The 18,380-nt window shown below is 46.0% G+C and overlaps 1 protein-coding gene across 2 annotated transcripts in view; it reads left to right on the top strand.

Moving 5' to 3' along the window:
• The window catches only part of ARID5B (AT-rich interaction domain 5B), a 198,182-nt gene that overhangs the window by 133,570 nt on the left and 46,232 nt on the right, over positions 1–18,380 (top strand). Inside the window, exons 1-2 of one of the 2 annotated variants that reach the window (XM_075534831.1) lie at positions 14,640–15,033; positions 16,495–16,607. In XM_075534831.1, coding sequence (XP_075390946.1) covers positions 15,030–15,033; positions 16,495–16,607 — 117 coding nt within the window. In that variant the 5' untranslated portion in view covers positions 14,640–15,029. Of the gene's footprint in view, positions 1–14,639; positions 15,034–16,494; positions 16,608–18,380 lie in introns of those variants that run through there. The other variant, XM_075534830.1, reaches the window with a different exon arrangement.

The following is an 18,380-nucleotide window of genomic DNA, read 5'->3' as shown; positions in this document are numbered from 1 at the left end:
GGAATCCAGTTCTACCCCCAAACACCTACAGTCTTCCTGAGTCAGAGTTGACACATGGACAGCTGTCATACTTTTCTGTTTTGTTCTCAAGAGGAGCTGGGCCAGGAGGAGCGCATGATGAAGGAGAAGGGGGCATTGCGTCTGTCCGAGGGAGCCCTGAACCAAAGGCACACAGGTGTGAAACAACATGATGTTCTACGACTTCTAAGGCTTTTGTTACTGGTGGAAGGGAAGGAGGAGGCTCCTCCTAAGCGAGGTGGGCTGTGGGTCCTTTCTTTTGGCCCCTAGAAGTCTAGAATTCCCAAAGCCTTTCCTCACCCTCAGGTGGACACGTTGGTTCGGCAGTCTAGCCTAACAAAAGCAAGCAGTCCCTCACAGTGGCGTCTGAGCTGACCGCTGGGAGGGTGGTGCACTGAGCTCCTGCCAGACTGACCCGCAGTCTGAGCGCTCCAACCGGGTTTTTTCGGTGGTGTGCTTTGGCGTTTGAACACAGTGGGGATGTCCTTGGCAGCTTTATTGATTACACTTTCTTGATTACAATCAACTTTATTAATTATACTTCCCTGGAAGGTGTTGTTTTGGTAACGTGGTCTTGGGGGTGACTGTGCTGGCTCTGCAGAGACCCCAGTGGAGGTCTTTGGGGCCATTCAAACGTCATCCGTTGCCAAGGCTCCTCTGTGGGTCCCACGGGGCCAACAGAATTCCTACGAGGGCCCGTGGGAGCTCCGCGGTTGGCTGCGCGGCTCTGCCACGAGGCGTCAAGTGCGAGGTTGCAGTAGCTGGTGCCAGGCGGGTGGTGGCAGAGGTGCAGGGGCAGAACTCTCATTTTCCAGGTTGGACGCCTGGGATTCGAGACCCTGCCACTGTCCGTGGAGGTGTCAGAGGGGTTTGCAGCTTCAGGCGGACGAGGCACAAAGACCAGAGGGTCTTCTCCAAACTGAGCCGGGGAAAGCCAGGTGGGTCCCAATGAGAGAATGGCGCAGCCCGGAGAAGCGTTTTGTGCCAATCCACGTGCGGCCTCGCGAACTGGAAGGCTGCTAACCACCCAGCCAGGTTTTCTCTAAACTCTAGAACCCCTTCCTTCTACTCAGTTGCTCACAGGAAGATCCCCCCATCCTCATTTGTGCATACTCCAACTTCAAGTGCAATGATCTTGGGCTCCAATGCGTTGACAAGCCAAGAACCATTGCCACAATTCATGATTTGTAACAGGGGACTTTGTACACACTGGTCCTCGCATTTGTATTTCTATCGTTGTTTTGTTCTGTTTGAAAGACACAACGGAAATTAGTAAGCCTCTGAATATTCCTAGAATGGATGGCTCAGTGATCCAGTCAGTAATCCATAGTATCAACTGTGTCGCAAGAACCGGTCACCTAGCACCCCTGTGTTCAGTTCCAGGGCCCGCCCCTGCCCCCACGTCCAGAGCCTGAGGCCTGGGTTAATAACGTCAAAAGAATCTTTTAAACTTCCCGGCGCCCTCACATGGTGAGAGCCCTGAGCTGAGAGTCAAATTCTAAATTTAATTTCAGCTTCCCTGAGCACCTTGGTTCTCAAACTTCCTCAACATTTAACTATGTGTCAGTTTTCCCATCTGCAAAATAGGCTGGAGATGCCGACTCCGTAAAAAATACCGTGGACAGCTTTGCTGTACACAAAGGTTGGCATTATATTGGGGCAGAATATTATTTTTCATTCCATAATAGGAGTTGAACAAAAGCCCTTTGAGTGCAAACCGTGTGTAAACATGCTGTGCTTAAACGCTGACGAATTTCAGAGGTTAGCAAATACCAGCCCCCGCCCCACCCCCACCCTCCTTTATTATTTTTTAAAGCTAAACAAGCCTACCTCGGGAATTCATTTTGGAATCAAAAGACATTAAAAGAAGGGGTATTTCAACTTGCACAATAGTCCAAAGAAGAACAAGAATCGTCATGTTTCGCTAAAGAGCTCACAGCTGTTTAATTTTATAGTAAATTACTTTAAGAACTTCGCTAATTCAAAGACAAAACCAAACAACTTTTGTTGCAAAACTGAACTTCCCCATGTGATGTGAGTGTGGGTCGGGAGGCCAAGTTCGGATTAATCTGCCCCTAAACTCAAATTAAAATTTTGATAGGTATTTAATCCATAGAGTATTTTTTCCTTAGAGGATTTATTTAGAATTTCTGCGTATGCTGCATCGAGGAGAGGTTCCGATATAAATACAAGGACATGCGAGAGAGAAATGACCCATTTCCTGGTAACGAGATGAAAAGTAGTCGGCGCCCTCGGTACTCTGTTCTCATGTCCTTCTCTCTTCTTTCCCCAGTTTTGTCTAGTGTCTGCCTGACTAATGCCAGTTTTGTTTGCTTTTGGGGGATAGGTCTGTTAGGCAGGAAATTGCCTAAAGGAAGTACAATAGAATTGTAAATGGTGTTTTTAAGAGATAAATAAAAATTTGGATAGCAGACTATTAAATGTGGAGTTTGGAATTTTAAGAAATTTTCTTCTTAGAAGCTCTGGGTGGATTCCGTGCCTAACTCTTGGTCCTATAATACTTAAATTTCCATATGTTGTCTATTGTCAGCAACAAATAAATTGTTCCTTATTTTTTAAGTGGTTTTTCTTCCATATTAGGGAATTATTCAGACTTCTTTCCTTGGTTCCTATAATTCCAAACCAGTTGGAACATCAGTCTATTTTTGGTTCTGAAGGGCCTTTTAATAGTGGACATGATTTTTTTAAGGTTCTAAATCTTGTAAAAATCAATTTGCCACAGATATATAACAATGATGGTTATAAAGATAGTGAAGTCATTGTATTCCGGAAAGACAAAATTTTAATTTCCATATTTCAAGGCCCTTCGCCCCACCCCACCCCACTCCACTCCCTACCCCCACAACCAGGCCCTCTCCACCTAGAAGGACTGCTTAATGTACATTCTAAAACACATAAAACAGCATACGGTTGTGATTTGTGGCTGTTGCTGTCAAGGATGAATGTTCTTACCTGCATTTGATTAAAATCTCTTGTTATTTTCTGGGATTTTGTGGTCTTCCCCCCCGCATCACACAGATTTACCACCAGAGGGCAACAAAGAGTTTGCTTTGGGCTAACAAAGCTAGAACTGGTTCTAATATCAGCTAAGTGTTTTAACTCACTAAGGATTTATTTCCCCGCCTTCCCATTGCCACACATGCAGCCCCGGAGTTTCCACTGACAGCGAATAATAATCCAAATAAAGTTCTTCTGAGGGAAAATGTAGACAGACTGGTGCAGACAAGTTCTTTTGCCCAAATAAGGATCCCTTTTGTGGAGACCCCATGTGTTAGATAACCATCAACTGACAGTTGGTCATGAGTTAATAATGCTGGATGCTGAAATATGCATACCATGTGGTATAAAAGAGTTTGGAGGACAAAGACAAATACTGCTAGAGCTGGAGACCAGAAACACACAAGAGGTGCACGGACTGCTTCCCTGGATGTGGGTTGAACCCGCCAAGCCATTTCACAAGAAGTATTTTAAGTGTCGTACAGTAGAATGTACGGTATTCCTTCGATGTTTTGTTGACGCTGACGAGATTTGGGCCTTAATCCCTCTGCGTGTGACTGCTTTACACGTTACAGCAACTCTTGCCTTCTAAGAAAAGAAACTATTTCCTAGGCTTATTTCCACTGCTACTGTTCTTTTATTTTTACAATGTGAGCCGCCAAAAGGGGTTGGGTGGCCCCACAAGAGAGTCGCTCTGGGAGTGTAGCCCTTTCGTTGGGATGGCGTCTTCAGGGGACTGTTACTATCTAGGTTTCTGTTTCGCTGCTGCCTCAGAGATCAAGCAAGGGGTGAAGGGGTGGGAGACTCAGCTTTCATTGCCAGTCATTTGCGAGGCTGGGAGATGGGTCCAGGTGGGCTCTGGGTAGCCGTCTTCCTGGACGGATTCTCCATGACTTGGGATTTGTTTGGGAAGGAGGGATGGCTCCTGTCCCCTGCCTCCAGAGCTCAACCCTTTTTGTTTTATAAACTCTGCCGGGCGTAGTGGAGTATCTTTCTCCAGATGAGATCGCAGCAGATCTCTCTTTCTGTCAGATACAATCGGGGACCCTGCACAGGTGAACAAAGCCAATTAGGTCACATCCCTGACTCACTTGCCTTCAGGTGGAATCTCTGGGAGGGAGAGCACAGCCAGAAGGTGAACGGATCCAGCAACCTGAGGCTCGGGCACTTCCCTTTCCAACTCGCCAAAAATCACTCAAGTTCCATTTTCCTCTTACTCAGTTTGCACTGGAGAATGAAAACAGCTTACATTCGACCCATCCCGGGTTGGCAGCAAGAGAGAATAATTAGTGAAATAAATAATTAGACAGACTCCCTCCTATCCCTATTCTGTTGCCAAGACTTAACATTTGCTTTGACATCTTAGTTAAGGAAGTTAATGAAAGAACATCTTTATCAGGGTCATTTACTAGTCTTGAGTAAATGATTATCATATCTGAGTTTACAGGAGGGGCTTCGGCTCCGGCAGAATGTTCACGCACTCACATCAATCCAAGACTCTCCTCCGTAAAAGTGATGGAAATTCTATATTGCACCAAAACTTAGCATTGTGATTTTTGCTGATTATATCCTAGCTGCAGATGTTTCTTGTTCCATACTTGAAGATGTATTTCCAAGGAGATATCAATAACAATATCGTTGGCTTGTTGTCTAAACCAGCATCGTCCAAGAGAAATATAACATGAGCCACATATAATTTGAAATTGCCTAACAACCACATTTTGAAAAGCCAAAAGAAACAGGTGGAATTCATTTTAATAATGCGTGCTCTGTTTCGCCCAGTAGATCCCAAATGCGATCATTTCAATATGTAATCAATGGGAAAGTGTTATCAATGAGAGAGGTTTATGTTTGCTTCGTTTTATGTTCTCTGAGGGTTTGAAATACTCCTATGGACTGAACACAGGCAAGTGTTCCGTAGCCACATGTGGCTGGTGGCACCATGCTGGGCCAGAGCAGCTCCAAATAGTCAGAGAGTGATTTTCTCTGAAAAAGAGGGGAAGATGTTCTGAGCTCCTCTGTGTACTCAGTACAGCAGAAATTTTTCCTCGTTGTACTTTCTGATGGTCTCCAGCAGTTGCGTCTCCATGGTGTGACTCACTCTCTCTATGATGGGCTGAGCACACTAGCTTACTCTGCTGTGATTGACGGCTAGCAAACCGGCCCCCAACGCACAGCGACCCCATGCACAATGCTCCATAGTTCTTATTGGCTGACTTTCAAAAGTGGATCACCAGGCCTTTCTTCCATCCACACCTAGCAGTACCACAGCAATACACGACCCTCCATGACAGACAAGTGGCGCCTGCCCCTGAGGTGCCTAGACTGGAAATCAAGCCTGGATTTCCCACCTAGAACGTGAGAAGTCTGCTGCCGAGTCAACTACAGGTCTTGGGAGCCCCGGTGTCTGGAAGTGGTTACACTTTGGGCTGCACAGTCAGCAGTTCAAAACTACCAACCGCCAAGGGAGGAAGACCGGGTGTCTGCTCCCTTAAGGAGTGACAGCCTCAGAAACTCACAGGGGCAGTTCTGCCTTGTCCTATAGGGTCTCTGTGAGTTGGCATCGACTCAATCAATGGCGCCGAGTTTGTCTTTTTATTGGGTGCTGTCTTTGGTCGGTGACACTGATGAGTTTTTGGAGTCGTCTTCCAGGACTGCAGTCTGTTTGCTCAGACAAATGGAGTTAAGGGACCGCTGAGGTCCTCAGTCAGAGAAGATGTCACCGGCAGTCACAAAAGAGGAAGGGTTACGAGGAATTCATCTGAGCAGAGAAAGTGCCTTAGAATCGCCGACAACCGAAGGGAGTCATCCTTTCACTTCTAAATGGGAACTCACCTACTTCTTAAATCAGTCTTTCTGATAGGCAGACAAACAGAACGAGAGTGAAAAATGCCCTTGGCAGGCCAAATTCCTTGTAGGGATCTTCTAAAACAGAAATTGGAAGCCTGTTATCTGATGTTCTTTTGCTTTCCCCCCCTCTGTGTGTGTGTGTGTGTTTCAAAAGCAAAAACGTCTCCTGTCACGTAGGAGCCCAAGTCCGTAATGAGTTAAATATCTGCAAATTCATTCATGTACACACACACACACACACACACACACACAATGTATTTTACTTATTTCCAAGCAGGGGAATGTTTTCTTTAGAGATGTAACAAATCAATTACCCTCAATGTTGAAAATGGAATATCTCGTTTCTAAACCTGGAGAAATGGTGGAACAAGAATGTTCCGTTTATAGATGGGTTTTAAAACTCTTCTGATATTTACTGCTCTGGGCGAGGCGGGTCAATACAAAATGTAGCTCTCCCGTCTGTGCTGTCAGGTTCAATAGTAACACCCCAGAACACATCAATCATTGGCAGAATAAGTGGGCTGATTGATTGCAGCAACGAGAGAGGCAAAAATTAGGTGTCTATGTTGAAAAGATTCTATCTTTAAAGCCTTGGAAATGGTGGAAATCAAAGTGTCCTTAAGACGTATTTCTGGGGACGGAGAGATTCTTAAACATCCTCGGGGAGAAAAACAAACGAACAAAAACACACACACTAGTGTCTTAAGCTAATTTCTCGTCCTACAGAGACATCAAGTCCGTTTCAATGTGTGGCGCCCCCGCGTGTGTCGGGGTAGAACTGCACTCCGTTGCAGTTGCAGTAGCTATAATCCTGTGGGTGTCGGTGGCCTGGTCTTTCTTGCACAGGCCGTGGCTGGATGCAAACTATCAGCCTTCTGAGGAGTAGTCTATGGCAAATAATTTTCACCTCCCTGGGACGTCCTGCTAAGGAAGATTAAATATGTGTTTATGGAACAGGGTAAGAAAAACAAGAAAGAGCCATTTCGAAACAAATGAATATTTCTAAATCCTTAGAAAAATTGCATCGGGGATCATCTACACCTTGTTCTCCTCATTGTAATAGGTCACATGCAGTCTTTCTTCTCAGTTGTCTGCAGGGAACTTCCACATTGAGAGAAGGGCCTGGGGCCTGGGGCCTGGAAATGCCTTGTGAATAGCTGGCATCTGAAGCGGAGGAGTGCTGGTGGTGTAGTGGCTACATTTTAGGCTGTGATCCTCATGGTTGGCAGTTCAAATCTGCCAGCAGCTCCCCAGGAGAAAGCCTGGGCTTTCTACTTCCCTCAACAGTTACAGTCTTGGAAACCCACAGGGGTCACTATGAATCAGCATTGACTCTATCTTTATGGTAGTGAGTTTCATTAGGGGAGAAGGGACAATAGGAAGGAGGAGTGGCCAGGTAGGCGTTAGAGTGAACACGTATCATTTTCAGAGTCCACTTTTCATCTCGCTGGTTTGGGGACTCCATAACAAGGCCCAACAGCTGTGGGAGAGACCAGGGCCCTTGGTGTCCAGCGCTGGCACCTAGATATCACACAGGACCAAGCTACAATCAGTCCTCTCTCCTTATACGCTATTTGGGATTCATGGCAAAGGAGTCTTTTGATGGGCCCTTGGTCCACAGGAACATGTAAGTCATGCACAGTCCGTGGCTTAGTATGCAGACCCCGTTGCCCAAACAGTAATGTTTGCAAAAGAGCTCTGAGCTACCATGTCTATCCTTCACAGATGCTGAAACCAGCCAGTTGACGCCGAGTAGAGTCTGGCTCATGGAAGCCCCATGGGCAGGGGTGAAAGTTGGCTCAGTCATGTACCATCCTTATGGTCATTGGTGGACTTGTTTGAGGGAGCTGTGTATTTCGAGGGTCTTCCAGCCTAGGGGCTTCTTCTGGCACTGTATTGGACAATGTTTGCTTTTGACCCTCCACAGGCTATTCCCTGGCTAATTCTCAGAGAAGTAGAGCCTTCTCCTAGTCATCCTCTGGAAGCCCCACCAAGCCAGTCCATCAAGGCGGATTCTGGCACTATCTGACCTACTGGTATCATAGTCCGCAGCATCACAGCGACATATACACCACCACAGCGCCACATACTGACAGTGGGGTGGGGTGGAGGTTATGAATCCTGAAGCGGGGTCTTTAACTGGGAGCCAGTGAGAGTGTGAAAGGTCAGATGTGGATGTGGATTTCTATCTCCTTTTTCTATTTCCAAAAGTCTTCTCAACCTTCCTAATGCCAAGACCCTTTAATGTAGTTCCTCGTGTTGTGGTGACCCCCATCCATAAAATTATTTTTGTTGCTACTACTGTAATTTTGTTACTGTTATGAATCAGGTGACCCCTGTGAAAGTGTTGTTCTCTTAGAGAGTCAACCCTGTGAAAACTCAGAATATCTCCACACTCTACACCTTCATTCAGCTCCCAGAATTTCCTCTAAATGGCAAATGAGGTGCATGCATCATTCCCTCCTTCTTGGCCAAGTTTTTCTAGGCAACCCTATTATAGACTTTCTGAATGTTTCTGTATTCCCTTGGAATTCATGACATGACTTCAGAACAATATTAGGTAACATTTGGTCATTTACATTTCTCTCTCAACTCAAGACACAGAAGGGAAGTAAAGATAGGTATCTGCCCATCAATGTGGGTAAAGCTTGACTATAAAAGAGAATTGCTTGCCTTTGAATGGGCAAGAACTCACGGAGTCACATGCTTTTGAACCAATTAGCAATACAGATGAGCTAGCAAGTCTTGTTCCATTTATGGGTGGAGGGAAGGGAGAAATCAAATAATCTGTGTCTTTAAGTGTTTCTGAGAAATGAAGACCGCCGGGGCAGATAGAGAAGGCAGATCAGGAAATAGCTATGCAAATAGCATGCCTATGAAATTACTAAAACTTTGATCAGGGGCGTTAGCAATTGCTCCAGCATTCAGAGAATGAGTTAGAGCAAGCGGGCAGGTTCTGGAAGGGATTACAAGAGTGTTTACTTCCACGGTTGGTTGAGCAGTCAATGAAGCCCACGGCTTTTTAGGACTTAGGTGGCCCGAGCTGGCCAGGTATGATAAAGGCAGTAAGACCGTCCACTCTCATTAGGGAGACTCGTGGGGACCTCCGTGATTTTGACAATGTACCAAAGTGACCAAACCTCACATAAATCCAGCTTCACACCCCCACCCCCCTGCCCCTGCCCATCTTCTTCCTAATAACAGAACTGCTTGCCTTTCCCCAGTGGGTAGGAGAGGGCCCTGGATCCTGGGAGGGTGTATTGTATTGGGAATCCACCACTGTAGTTAGTGAGCAACTTTAGTGGTGGCTTGAATGGAGTCAAACTTGGAAAATCAAGAGCCCAGGTCTTCACGCAGCCCTTCGTCCAAAGTGGGGCGTGTGCTATTTCCCCCAGGTCGTTGCCAGGGCTGTGTGTGCTCCTAGCACTTGGAAGTTAGGACATTGAGGCCTGGGCTCATCTTTAGTTAGTCAGTTAGTTAGTTAAAAGGGACTCTTCAAAGGGAATTGTGAGAACAATTCCCACATGGTAGTACTCTCAAATTGTGTGGCAAACCTACTGCTTACAATTGATCGAGTAAGTTAGGCAGTTCCACAAGATCGGGTTGTGCTTGTTCTTGGCCCAGTGTGTTCATACCTCAGACAATACACAATTGTTTCTCTTACTTGCTGCTGGATGTGGAAGTCAGAATAAAGGCAACGTTGAGTCTTAAATCTCTACATGATCAGCACTTTGTGAATTCACAGCAAGACACAATCAAAAGACACCGAATGTGTGTTGGGGGGAGGGGCATGAGTGTAGCACCAGTGTTAGTTGTGAGTTGGTGAATGCAGGGAATATAGTTGTGGACATAAGATCTTAGGAAACCATTTGTGAGTTTTTAAGTTAAAAATGTTGGCTTAAAAAAAAGCACATACCAAATAGGAAAAATATGTATTGGCTTTCATTTAAAGCTAAAATGAGGATTGAGGGCTTCTAATTTTCTTCTTAAGCCGCCAGCCCACCCCACCATCCTCCCCCCTTCCCCTTCTAAGTATTTAAAAACTGGAATTCTGTAAGAGATTATCTGTGAAATGCCTTTCTTTTATTATGCTCGTAAATTTCAGGACTGGCTTTGATCAAGCCTTCTGCTTTCTTGGTTTCTAAATCTTTTACTCATAAGTTAATAACTTTAAAAACACTCATCCTATTTTTGTTGTAGTGAAAGAGGAAGTTTCTAAATAGTCAAAAGGGAAACCTTGAAAATAGAACACAGTAAATGATAACTAAATTAGGGTGTTTCTTTTCTTTCTTTCTTTCTTCCCCCCTTTCCAGAAAAAGCAGTGCACCATGCTGAAACTTGCCAGAGTATTTTAAGATGATTGTCTGTAAAGAACATGTATCAGCGCATTGAGAGCCTCAGAGGAAAGGCATTGCAGAAATGCAAAGTATTATCAGTAACACAAACTATACATAGAACCATGTTTGTCGGGTCCTAATACTTCAGTTAGTGCAGTTTTCTTGTTTGGCTTGTGTTTAAAACACACACACACAGCACTTGCAAATCAAATGAGTTAATGCTGTGTGAACTTCAACTTCCTCTAGACATTGACTCCTAGTGTAAAAGTCTTTGAAAAATGGTGCCTGGTTTTCCATCCCTCGGATTACAGTCTCCACCAGAAAGTAAGTCCTATCCCTGCTTGGAAGCTCCCAACAGATTTCTCCAGAGAACTTGTAGTTGCACTGCCAACCCATCCCTCTCTGCAGAAATGGGAAGAAAGGGTTGTTAACTGATGAGTCAATCCAGCTTTTATCTCCATGGTATTTCCAAGAGCATAAATGTTATTTAAAAAGAGAGATGCCATGACAGGAAGAACTCAGTAGAAAACAAAACAAAACGCTGAAGCCAAAAGCAATTGACTTTGCCAGTTTCCTCTGTTGTGTTATTGTTGTTATTGCAAGAAGTCGGGGTTGACATGAAAGTTTCCCACACTGCGGTCATCCTGCCCACAGTAGAGTTGATACAGGTAAAAGAACGTCCGAAATCCCTGACTTCCAGAACCTTACAAAATGTTTTGCCATTTCGCCAATTAAATAAAAGGACTATATCATTCCTTCATATTTGAGTGTGTTACCAAAGCTCAAAACCAAACTCACTGCCACGGAGTCGATGCCTGCTCATAGCGACCCCACAGGACAGAGTAGAACTGCCCCTGTGGGTTTCCAAGACTGTCAACTTTGAGGGAGCAAAAAACCTCAGCTTCCTCCCATGGGGTGGCTGGTAGTTTTGAACTGGTGACTGTGTGGTTAGCAGTGCTATGTATAACCAGCAGACCAACAGGCTTCCTGTGTTACCAAATGGGGAAGGTGGGAGTTGGGGGCGGTTAGATGTCAGCCTAGCCAAGGCACAGAGAGGTCACTTGATTCGCGTAGGGTTAATGCCCATGGAAATGGCAATGACCTTGAAAATGTGAGTCCAGGTTTCCTCAGTGACCCAGACGTCTTGGTCTAAGTGACTAAAGAGGTGGAAATGTAAACTGGAGAGGACTTGGAGCCTGTAGTCGCATGCAAGTTCATTTCAACCAAATATCTATGGTTGAAATACCAAAACAGGGCATTCCAAGGAAAACTTTCAGCACAAACGGTGTAAAGTGAAGGAGCGATTGCCGTTCATTACATGGGGCACATGTTTGAGCACTTCCTAGTACTCAGTAAAAATAATAACCCAGCAAATCAATCATACCAAATAACACATAAAACCTAAAATAACAATACCATAAGGAGGGAGGTCTAGAGGTGGAGTAGGTTAAGGGTTGGCTGCTAACCACAATGTCGGTGGTTCAACCCCCCAATCACGCTAATGGAGAAAGATGAGGCTGTCTGCTCCCACGAAGGCTTACAGCCTCAGAAACCCGAAACCACGTCACTGTGTGCGGGAAGGACTCCGTGGCAGTGGATTTCGCGGTGCTGGGTGTATGGTGTTCACAGACACTGTTTCAAGTGGTGGCAGCCTCCTACTACGGGGCTGAACATAGTTGCCACTCTGGCTGTGAGTTGCCTCTTCCGGGTTTGCTGCAAAGCCAAACGCTAAATGCTGGTGGAGGTTTTTGACTATTTTGACTTTTTTTTTTTCCTTTGGATAGCCAAATTCCTCTTCGGATTTCTTTCAGTCCCCCATATCAGGTGCAAGCTCAGAAAGCAAAATGGCCTAAAATGAGATTTCGAAAAAGCAGGGGATCCCTGGACCTGCTGATGCCCTGGCGCTGCGGAAGACATGTCCATCCAAGAGGAAAGGTTGAAAAAACACAGAATTTTCACCATTTCGGCAGAAAAGTTGATGGTCACTGTGAGACGGTAGCATGGGTGTGACTGTCGCCGCTTGGTTTCTTATTTTTTATAGGAATTTGTGGCTTTGTGGAAGTCCTGTCACCTGACACTTGTCTCAGGACTGACAGGGACCTTCCCTCTGGCCAGCCATTGTAAGATTGCTGTTTGCTGCTCAGAAGGCTGTGTCATGTGCTATTTGAGAGGTTTTCTTATTTGGGGAAAGTTCGCTGTGGGTGCCAAGTTAATAATACAAATCCTCATTATGGGACAGAGTGGGGCTATGTGCCCGTGTCAGAGAAAACTTGCCGAAACCAGGGCCTATTCTTTTGATAAGGAAATTGGATGAAGTCCAGTTGCTTGGCTGGAATCTTCCTCCTTAGAGTAAGCAGTTGCACCTGGGACAAGTCCTTTCACCTGTCTCAGTTTCCTGGCCTGTTAGATGGGAATCATAAAAGCTCCTTCCTCATTGGCTTCTGGTGAGTTTAAAATTAGAGGCTGGCAGTAAAGTGCTTATTAGACCAGTGACTGGCAAGTAGAAAGTGATTGGTGTTAGCTCTTATTACCTATTATTAATATTTATGTCTAATGATGCACATTTGTGCAAAGAACATCCGATGGACTCATGATGAACCAAGCCAGGGCTTGGCAGTGGATTATAGACACGCAACAGAGCATGCAGTTATTCCTGTGCTTGCTTATTACAGAGAGCTGCCTAGAACCAATGTCACTATCCGTCGGTGCGCTGCCGGCCTTTGCTAGAAGAAGTCAATCTACTGTGAACCAGTGGAGCTGGTCTCAGTTCTAGAGTCTTAGAAATTTACTTTTCTCAGTAGATGTGTACCCTTTAGCTTCAAGTACAGCTTAGATATGGGTCCATCCAGGGTGGTGGGAGGAGCTGGGACTGCTGCTTCTGTAAAACAATTAAAGGCCAGGCCCCCTAGCCCGGCCCTACTCCACCCTTGGGAGGGCCACCACACTACAGTGCATTCTTGACTCTAGATTTTAAAAAAATAAACAAACCCAAAATAGGTTTTGGGACCAGAAGTTTGTCACCAAGATCCAGCCCCTTTCACCTTGGGGTCTCAAATTGTATTATGCAGGCTCCTACCCAGCCCTGCATGCTCGAAGACTCCTGGGACTTGGAATCTCTGCCCTTTAGGACATTGGTGCATCGCAGCTGGGCCTCGAGCCCTACAGAGAAGCTAAACACAATGGCTTCATCGTGACCCAGGAGCCAAAGGCCTTTGTTGTCCTGTTTTAACTCCCACCACAAGCTCAAGTCCCTGATTTATATTCCCAGAGTGCAAGAATAAGCGACCCCACCACTGCCACCAAGTCCACTCTGACTCATGTGGAGGTCCTGAGACTGTACATCTTTATCGGAGGACACAACCTCGTTTTTCTCCCTCAGTCCCACTGGTGAATTTGAACCACCGAGCTAGCAGTTAGCAGCCCCATGCTAATTCCACAGTGCCAGCAGGCCTCCTCTGAAAAATACATAGCAAAGGTGAATACCGTTTTACAAATGTCCGATGCGATAAGAATACCACATCGTGGGGTTGGCCGGCCCAGCTCAGGAGGAAATGAAGGCTGCGTGTGTGGGCGTCTTTATTTCCATTAGTTACCTGCTCATTCAACAAATTCCCATAATGCAATGCTGCGCCTGTGTATGGACCTGGGACAGACGAGAGAGGAACCTGAAGGGGCGTGCCCTGAACGTCTAGTATGATGCTCAGTTATCAAACACAACTATATTATAAGGGATAAAGTGATGCCTTCAAAGAGGGTCAGAAAAAAGAGCCTAGAGGGGTGACCACAGACGTACTTGAATTGGAGCCTGGAGCAGTTGGTGGGATTTACCTCGCCACACTTGAAATACCAGGGGACTTGCCTTATGAGGAGCAAATGGCTCTCCACTCCACCCCACCCCACCCCGGCTCAACTCCCAGTTAGAGTCTAAGTTGTGTTCTAAATGGGTGATTCTCAGAATCTGCTGCGGAAGACCATCTGCTTCTCTGGGCTCTGAAAACAGGTCAAGGAATGGAGAAAGCAGATCTGATTTAGGGATGAGTGATTGTCAGGTCTTGCAATCTTTGTCTCCTTTTAAGACTTGCATGCTCAACGCACATTCTGTCCTCTCGCTGGCTCTCTCTCTCCGGGATATGAATTTTTTTTTCCTGGAAAATAAGCGCGTTTTACATTTACATGCTGTCCCCCAAAATGTGAGGAAAGAGGGGCTCCCAGTACTGTGTCTTGGAACGGAGGCTCTCCGACTATTGTTTTGTTCCTTTGCTCGAAATACCAGCAACCTAGCCCAAGCGGTTCGCTTCTGCCAGCGTGCTGCTCGGCTATTATTTTGATAAGGGACAGGAAAGGACATCCCTTCCCTTCCCTGCCAGTCATTAAAGTCTTAGCACTTAGGTCCTCTGTGGAAACACTTCTGTGCTACCCCAAGTCTTGGAGGCGACCGGGTCCACGCCCAGGCTCCAGGCTGTGGCAGCTGCGGGGCACACGTGCCAGGGGGCCAGAGGTCAGGAGCCACAAACACGCCGGATGAAATCACCAGCCCCGCGAGGGGAGGTGGCCCTCCCTGCCAGTCTGGCAACTCCAGCGAAGTCGTCCGCGCGCATCCCACACACTCTGGGCGCTAGTCACTGCGGCGTGTTTACATGAGTAATGGAGCCGCGGGGGGAAGGGAGTTGTAAGCCGCGCGCCGGGGCGCGCCGCGCTCAGTTGGAGGAAAGCTGACATCCAGGGATGTGGCGGCGGCGGCGGCGCGGTCACAGGCCGGGGCGTTCGTGAGCGCGGGCAGCGTCAGGCAGATGTTGGTCGACTGGCATGGGTAAGCGCCACTCTTCTCTGCGCGGGGTTTGCTTTCGGGAGCTGCTTCCCCTTTGCTCACTCCCCGCTGGCTCTCCGGGATGTTGGTCCGGAGGAATGTTGAGGAGCTGGGAGGAGAGAGGTTTGGGGAGGGAAAGCGTGCGCTCCGTGGAAACTTCGGCCTCTGCGATCCTAAAGGCAGCTCCGCTTTGCTGAGCTTTATCAGCCAAGGGCACGCTGTGGCCATTCGCAGCAGAAGAGCAAATGAGTGGGATTAATTGCGTTGGTGAAATGAGCGCCATGGGAAATGCCCCGAAACCACCGGGTTCACTGCGCGACTGAAGTAAGATGAACAGCAGCCAGGCGAGTTTGGGTTGTTCAGGGTTGGCGTTGTCACGATCCGACCCGAACGGAATAGTAACACAAGTGTGGTGACTTTGGGAGGGTTGCAAATGCATTGGCTGGGATGTAATTCGTTAGGTTGGTATTGTTCAGGCGCTGGCTGGCTGGAGCGTTGGCTTGTTTTAAGTTTTGCTTGACTTGGGTGACTGATGAAGTTCAATGTGAAAGTCGATCCCGAAGTCCGAATATTGAATGATAAACAGCAGCTGTGTGTGTGTGGGTGTGTGTGTGTGTGTGTGTGTGTGTGTGAGAGAGAGAGAGAGAGAGAGAAAGAGAGAGAGAATGAGAATATCAAACTCAGCATAAAGGATGAACTAGAACTTTGATTTGCATCTTATCTACAGTTTTTAAAAAGTGTGAAGCCCGCCAGAATCAGCCTTTCCATGGTGTGATCTTTGGAAATAATTTTAAATAGCCCTCAAGGTTTTCATAAGCCAATACGTTTAAAAAGAATCGAGAGCGTGCTGGTTTAAATGTATCTGCCAGATTGGTTGAGATTTGAAACTTGCTGCTTGCGGTATTAGTAAATACACGCGAGGCTATTTTTTCAGATTGTTGCTGTGAATGCTTCTCTAAATAGACGTCTGACCACCTTATCTCTCACATAATTTGATGTCTCCAAATACTTTCCGAGTGAGATGTTCTCATAGGTTACTTCCTACGATACCGTCTTGGGTCAGCGTATCACTTAGGTTTCTGAAAACAGAATCCAAAGTAAAAAAAAAAAAAAAAAGCAAGAATGATCTCAGAGCCTGGCTTGGGGTTGTCTTTCGATTTAAGATGTTTCTTTTCTCAGACAGGACAGCGCATTTTCTTTGGCGTCATTCTTTAGAATGAAGAGCTTTGTTTAATTGATATTGGTTGGGCACGTTAAAGTGTAATAGATTCTCTTAGGGAAATGCAGCGCAGAAATGAATCATCTACCACGATCTCACGGAGGAGGCATAAAAGTGAGGTTTTTGCCTGCCAGTCTGTACACTTCTCCACATGATTACTGGGAACTACACGGTCTGATGCTAGGTCTTTAAAAGGAAACCCATACAAATATAATGTCTGTAAATTGTTCTCCATTTGTTTTCAGCGCCAAATCTTAAAGGCAGACCACGCAAAAAGAAATCATGCCCACAGAGAAGAGATTCATTCAGTGGCACTAAGGATTCCAACAATAATTCCGATGGCAAAGCCGTTGCCAAGGTACAGTCATTCATTCCATGGCATTCATTTGACCGCATCTCCCCAGCCCCCCACCCCTCACCCCTGCCATATCTCTTTGCTCATGTGTCTTGCTGGCAATTTTTGATTGCGATTCTGACTTTGGTATTGCAGCTCTCTGCTGTGTCTCTTCCCAGCTCCTCCCCTCCCCTCCCCCAGGGTGTGGGGTGTATCTGGGGCGACATAAGCATTATGATTAGTCAACAGAAAGACTGCCCACCTCCCAGCTAGGCCTGTTGGGTAAAGGACAGATGATTAAGCGCCCACGTCATTGAGGCTTGGGATTTCATAGTAGGTGACACAATGACATAGTTTACTCTGCTCAGATCAAAAATAGACCGGCCGAACCATCCTCTTTCTGAGTGTACTCCTCTAAATAGGTTTCAGAGATTATCAGAGAATGAACTTGGGGATGGTGAGAATTGATCTTTTTACTTCTGCTTCTTCAAAGTCACCTCTAATGTATTGCTAAAGTAAAACTAAAGGCACATAGAAAGGCTGTGTGTGTATATATGTTATATATATAATGTGTGTGTATATATATATATGGTACATGTGTGGGTGGGGACTTCAAAAAGTCTATAGGATAAAGGAATTGAAAGATGATGGGGTTGCCCCACAAACTTTTGGAAGGCCCTTCGTAGATACATATAGACATATGTATTTGTATGTTTTTAAAACGATCTCTATTGATGGCCAGTACAAGCCCAAATTCTACTGTGTTTTTTAGGGTCCCTGCATTTGCGAAAACATTTCTTGGAATCTTGAGAGTGCATGCCTGAAATCTTTAGCCACCAGGAAGGGTTAAGTGGCATTTCATATTTTTAGACTTATCTCCTGTGACTTTTGTGGGCTTGGCTCAAATGTCCTCAGTTCCATTTAGCGGGTGCTAGCATTTGGGTGTTGTTTCTGTGACAAAGCCAGCAGTCGCTCCTCTAGACCCTAATTTGAAGACCACATGTCAACTGGCACCAGGTTTCCAGATCCGTGGAGTAAACATCTGAAAATAGAAGCATTTTGATGAAGCATGAGAAGAATGTGGAAGAATCTTACACAGAAACACAGGAACCCAGTCACGGATGGACAGTCTAATGTTTGTCCACAGTACTCGCCTCCCCTGGCGATGAAGTAAACCCTAGACATTTACAGTCTCAAAACCTCATCTTCCAATATGATGGTCTCATGGGGAACCTCGAAGATATTAGGGTTAAGAGTTTTCCACTTCTTCCACGATTGAAGAAAGTTAAGACGAGATCAACAAATAACTGTGTCTTTTCCATTTTTTTTTCTTGTTAAAAGCAAATCCGCCTTTGCTGAAAGCTATGTTTGTTATGCTCTTTTAACATTCTGGGAGTGAATTCACATGGACCCCCAAGAACGACACCTCTTAGGACTACCTTTGACTTGGGTGTTGAAGGATGTCAGCAAGAACCCTCTGATGTGGTGTGCAGGCTCCTGCACGATCCTGCAGAATGGAGTGAGAAAGTTTTAAGACTACAGCATTTGGCCAAGCTTGCACGAGTGATGTTTTCTGTTGGCATCCCGCCTCATACCTTCAGGATGGTGTCATGTGTTCACTGCACAGTGTTCTGTACCTGAGCCCAGCAAGAGGAAGCTCCTTCCCAAGTCATTTGGAGTCACTACCAAAGCAGGCCTTGGGGAATTTTATGAAACTCGTAAAATTCATGTGAGCAATAGCACCTCCAATCTTCCTTGCCATGGAAGGGAGCTCAGGTCTCACACTCAAGCCCTCAA

This window comes from Tenrec ecaudatus, chromosome 16, assembly GCF_050624435.1.
Source record: "Tenrec ecaudatus isolate mTenEca1 chromosome 16, mTenEca1.hap1, whole genome shotgun sequence".
Lineage (NCBI taxonomy): Eukaryota > Metazoa > Chordata > Mammalia > Afrosoricida > Tenrecidae > Tenrec > Tenrec ecaudatus.
The sequence above is the reverse complement of the archived record's forward strand: the minus strand, read 5'-3'. Positions and strand labels throughout refer to the sequence as shown.